This window comes from Elaeis guineensis, chromosome 1, assembly GCF_000442705.2.
Source record: "Elaeis guineensis isolate ETL-2024a chromosome 1, EG11, whole genome shotgun sequence".
Classification (NCBI taxonomy): Eukaryota; Viridiplantae; Streptophyta; class Magnoliopsida; order Arecales; family Arecaceae; genus Elaeis; species Elaeis guineensis.
In genome coordinates this window covers 178,765,838-178,771,109 of record NC_025993.2, presented here as the reverse complement: position 1 = coordinate 178,771,109, position 5,272 = coordinate 178,765,838, and the positions used below count along the sequence as shown (strand labels likewise).

Here is a 5,272-nt window from a genome sequence, read left to right as displayed (position 1 = left end):
GCATCCAAATTTTGTAGATTCTTTATTAAAAACTTTTAGAATTCTTCAACCGTCGGATCGTTCATCCAGTACCTGCTCAGCTCCGCTAAGATCCGCCGCGACTTATCATACCGCTCCACTATTACTCCTGGAGAACCTGGACCCCGAGGACATCGTCACCACGGAAACCACGGACAGCCGTCCATCTGGTAATCTCCACCAATCTCACCAATCGGACGGTAAGAATTTAAGTTTAGTTCGACACGGAGTCTAATTTAAGTCCGGCCATAATTAGCCGGGGACTCCGACACCGCCAATAATGCCCGATCCTCGCCTATAAATAGCCCGCGTCCAAATCTCTCTCTCTCTCGTCCCCGCACCGCTTCTTCTTCGCTGCTTTAGGGTTAGGATTTGTCGTTCGAATCTTTTCGGAAAGGAAAGAACCATGCTAGTCTACCAGGATCTGCTCACAGGTATTGCAGCCGTCTTCTTAGATGGTCTTTCTGCTCAAATATTGGTTTTGGATTCATTAGGAAAGTTCGGATCTTGGAGGCAAAGCAAGAGAGTTTGTTTGTTTTTTTTTTTTTTGGCCCCCCTTTATTGAATTTTTAGTTAGTGGTAGGATGATGTGAAATTCTGGTGTTTGGTTGTCTTGTTTTATTAATTTCCGTGGCTTTTAAGGTCGGATTGTTGGAATTTCTAACCTTTTTTTTTTTTGTCTGGTTGGTGGTAATCGTCATGGAATTTATCTTCTGAGATGAAGTCTTGTTGTTAAGCGTAGAGTTGAAGATTATGAATTTGTGATTATATTTCCTGAAAATAACCTAGTGTGATGGTGCTTTCGCGTGGGTGGAGATCTATTGACTTTGTGCTGCTTGTTATTGGTGCGATGCTTCCTGTGTATTGCTTTATCGGGATTGAGATATTTTAGTTTCTAATTTAATTCGATATATATATATATATATATATATATATATATATATATATATATATATATATATATATATATATATATATATATATAGGGTTGTTGAGAACGGGTTTGTGCGCATGGAATCATTATTGTGCATTTGCATGAAGATCATTGTTTTTCAATTGAATATGATAATAATTAAATAGATTAAAGGCGTTAAGCCCTTGAAAAAGAATTTTTGGTGGGTGTTCAGAACTAGGGACGGGTGTCAGCGTGTGAAAGATACAGGTCCACAGAGAGATGTATTATTAAAATGATCAAGACAGGTCCGAATTAGGCTAGACTGCATAGGGTTTAGCGCTGCACCATCACTCGGCTAATTCTTAGGAAGTGATGTGAGATCGTGTTTGTTTACAGTTGTGATTCTCAAAATAGAGTAAGAATTCTTGTGCTCTAAAGCTCTTCTTTTCCTTCTCTTCTTGCTCTTGAAGCATGTATCTCATTCCTGTGCCTTATCTCTGAATGGTTATGAGCCCTTGTATCCACTGCTGCATTTTGACACCTTCATGTGTTTTGGGCTGGAAAATGGTTAGGAAAGTATAAACTTGTGCCACAACCTGATGCCGTATACTTAAAGTAGACTGTAATAACTCCTGATCAGGTGGCCTCATGCAAACTTGAGCTTCTAGAGTGGTGGAAAATCGGATTACGCAAGGCCATAGATCGTGTTTCAATGTGTTCAATCACCCAAATTTTGTGTTTTATAGAAATCTGAAATTCAAGGATTTGAGTACATTAAAGCTAGCCTTGACATGTAAAATAATTTCGGATTTTATGTTCAATCAGAATATATTTGTATGGAAGTGTAGATGGCATCATATGTGGCCATGCTTTGCACATAAAGTGATTACAAATTTACAAATCTTGGGATGGTGACTGATAATATCCCTAGCAAAGAAAATATAGTCGGTCATGTGGCATTGCAAGCAATCTTCGACTATTGTCAGTGTGGGTTTGAAACATGCTCTAAGATAAAGCCATTTGGTATTTTGGAGAAGCAAGCATTGATGAAATGGTTGGACATTTTGTTAGAGAAGGTGACAAGATGGTCGAGCTCATGTTTCTGGTCAATGTTACAGGGTTTGTTAGTGAGTCAAGTTGGACAGGCTTTGACTTGGTTCACATGATTTCATCACCTTTGACCATCATTTGCGTATTAAAGAATAACATGCTAGCAGAGAAAACCAGAAATATGAGTGAAGGTAGATATTTTATATTTTGGCCATCTTGGCTCTGATGTAGCACTACTTAGGCCTTTAAGTAGGTGAGATAAGCTATGTAGAACCTGATCCATTTTGCATTATAATGTGGTGCTGTTACCAACTATTAACTGGAATTTAAAACGTGATAATTCATCTCTGTTTTTTGTACAGGATTACAGGTGGATGTAAATGCTCGAATGAGTTATGAGGATATTTTATCTTGTATATATGATCCGGTTTAATCTAGTCAGTCTGCATTGGTTCCTCTTCTCACTTATTAGTTTACTTTGTTCTAAAGAAACCATTAGGACTTCCTGGTATGCACTTGTTGCATTTTTCTGTCTTTGAAGGAGAAGATGTGTTGGAATGAGGTAGTGGTTGAACATGGTCTTGTCTATCAGCCGTGTGAATCTTACTTGTTAATATGTTCTCCTCTCTTGGGCTGGTAGTCTGTCTTAAATAATGCAGTTGTCAAATTGGCAAGGTAGAAATCTTTTTCTTTTTTGTTAGTATTCAATCACCATGACACATCTTTTCTGTACAAATTCTTAGTGTAACTTTGGTTTCAGTGATATGAATAATAAAACTTGACTTGGAGTTCAGATCTGCCCATTAGGCTCTTCAACATGTTTAAAGGATGAACAAGTTCTTGATTTGCTGTCCCATTACCGTATTTATTAGGCCTTCTACCAACTATTTTGAGATATCAATTTGTTCGTTACAACCTAGCGTTTATGAATATATCCAGTTTGGATTAATTTTATAGTTTGACATGTTTTTTATGACTGGGTGTCAACCAAATGTCGACCTTTGTACTTTTTTCATCTGGGTTTGCAATTGGCATCGGTACTGATGTGAGGTCCATGTACGCTGTCAACTACGTTGTTATTAGCAAAAATTTATGACAGTAGGTACAAATTTTGACTCTTTCTGTCAATTTTTTATTGATGCAGTCCTTTCAACATTGTATTTATCAATTCCATGGCTTTTATTCTTTACCATGTCCATGGTAGCAGCACTGAACCTATGTTTTCCTGATCTGATATTTTTAGTCATTTGATGCCAACATATAATTGATCAATTTAATGTTTTTTTTAGGTGATGAGCTCCTTTCAGACTCATTCCCCTACAAGGAAATTGAAAATGGAATGCTGTGGGAAGTTGAGGGGAAGGTCAGTTTTTCCAGCTTCTTTCAATTGCCTTTTGTCTGTATGCTCATTTATACACATTCTTGTTTGTTTACGAAACAGCCTCTTTTCTTCTTCTTTAAGTTTTTTTTTTGCACTTTTGTGATACATTTGGATAAGTATGTCGTGCATAGATTGTTTGATTATGAACTTTAGGTATTCGATAGCTATATGAAATTTTGAACTTTGATACTGTTATTGGTGTGATATGAAAGATCTCCACAAGCTTAAATATATAGTATTGTTGATTGATAAACAGTGGGTTGTTCAAGGAGCTGTAAATGTAGATATTGGTGCAAACCCTTCTGCTGAAGGTGGTGAAGAAGATGAAGGGGTTGATGATCAGACTCAGAAGGTGGTTGATATCGTTGACACCTTCCGCCTTCAGGTTAATGCCTTGGGTCAATATCAATCATTTAGCTCTATTCTGGAATCTATATGTCAAAGCTCTAAAAAAGGGTTTTTGGTTTTTCCTTGCAATATCAATTATTAACAGGAACAACCTGCCTTTGACAAGAAGCAATTTGTGACCTTTATGAAGCGTTATATCAAGCAGTTGACACCCAAGCTGGATGCCGAGAAGCAAGAGCTCTTCAAGAAGCATATTGAGGGAGCTACCAAGTATTTACTCTCAAAGCTCAGTGACCTACAATTGTAAGTCTCAAGTTTCCATTTATCTATGTTTGATGTAGTTTGTAATTTTATATCATCTCTTGTATTGGATGATGCACAACTTTGTCAAAGATTTTCAATGTTGCCAAATTCTATGGGAAAACAACTACTTCTATGGCTCAAATGGACAAAATAGAGAACAGTAATTACAAACCCAAAACTTTGTGCCGCCTCCTTTTTTTTCCTTTGTTATTTCCACAAGATATATCAATTGCCTGGACCACTCTCGTATATCTCATAGCCAAGTCCCCAGCACACTTCAAATCTTCAAAGCCATGAGCATGTGAATTTTTATCAGATGTATCGAATGAGTTATGTTTGCTGCAATTAGAAATTTATGTGTGCATATCTGTGTAATGAGTATGCTATAAACTGTCATCTACATCATTAAACATGCTAGCCTTTTTAAGGTCAAGGTACTGACCTCCCAGTAAATGGAAGACCAGCCCGAAGACATGTCCCATGCTTTTATTAACTTTGCTCTTTTCAGTTGTGAAAGCCAAAACTAGTTCTCTTCAAGGATTTTATCCTGCCAACGGTTGGATGCAAAATTTATTTGTTGTCAAACTTTTGTGACTCAAACAATCTGATATTCTTTGGCAGTTTCGTGGGCGAGAGCATGCATGATGATGGCAGCATGGTCTTTGCATACTACAAGGAGGGTGCCACTGATCCAACATTTCTGTACTTGGCTTATGGATTGAAGGAGGTCAAGTGCTAAGGTTGACGCTGCCACTCACAAAGGGGGTGTTGTAGTTTGGTCAATAGTACTGCCTTTATCCTTCTGCTAGAAGTCCTATTATGTTACGTCCGTTTGACTGTTCTTTTTTGTCTTTTTAATTTAACTAGGTTGGTAAGTACTTGTTCGAGTTTTGCTTAAGTGTGTTTTAATGAGTTTTTTATGAAATTTTAAGTATTGGGTCCAGGAATAAACTATGTTGGGGAGTAAACTATCTTGCTGCCCTTTTTGCTTATTAATTGGCAATGAGACCTAGTGTTGCTGTTTTTATGTTTGACATCTCTGTGTTCTCAGATGGTTGGTTGGGAACAGCTCTTGCTGGCCATGTCTTGATTGCATTAAAAATGACTAGCACCAGTATGCTAAGGGCCTATTTCGCATGGTAACCAAATTTCACTTTTTTTCCTCTCACAACGCAACAATTGAGGCAGAACAGGAGCTGCCCACCACCAGCTTGCCATTGCCAGGCGATGCCAAGCACATGCTGGTCTCCACCGCCGCCCACCACCAACCCGCCACC

General features: G+C 38.0%; 1 protein-coding gene across 1 annotated transcript; it reads left to right on the top strand.

The window, feature by feature from the left end:
- The first annotated feature begins 289 nt into the window (after nt 1-289).
- On the top strand, nt 290-5,029 carry LOC105039847 (translationally-controlled tumor protein homolog). The gene is made up of 5 exons (XM_073250458.1): nt 290-452; nt 3,253-3,326; nt 3,601-3,729; nt 3,838-3,995; nt 4,617-5,029. Exons 1-5 carry the CDS (start codon nt 425-427, stop codon nt 4,732-4,734), a joined length of 507 nt encoding a protein of 168 aa, XP_073106559.1. The 5' UTR covers nt 290-424; the 3' UTR covers nt 4,735-5,029.
- The last annotated feature ends 243 nt before the right edge of the window (nt 5,030-5,272 follow it).

What these genes read in the sequence shown, in the direction of transcription:
- LOC105039847 (XM_073250458.1), top strand. Translation starts at nt 425, where the DNA reads ATGCTAGTCTACCAGGATCTGCTCACAG. An exon ending in TGTGGGAAGTTGAGGGGAAG is followed by an intron (nt 3,327 to 3,600) that starts GTCAGTTTTTCC and finishes ATTGATAAACAG; the next exon opens with TGGGTTGTTCAAGGAGCTGT. An exon ending in TTGACACCTTCCGCCTTCAG is followed by an intron (nt 3,730 to 3,837) that starts GTTAATGCCTTG and finishes AATTATTAACAG; the next exon opens with GAACAACCTGCCTTTGACAA.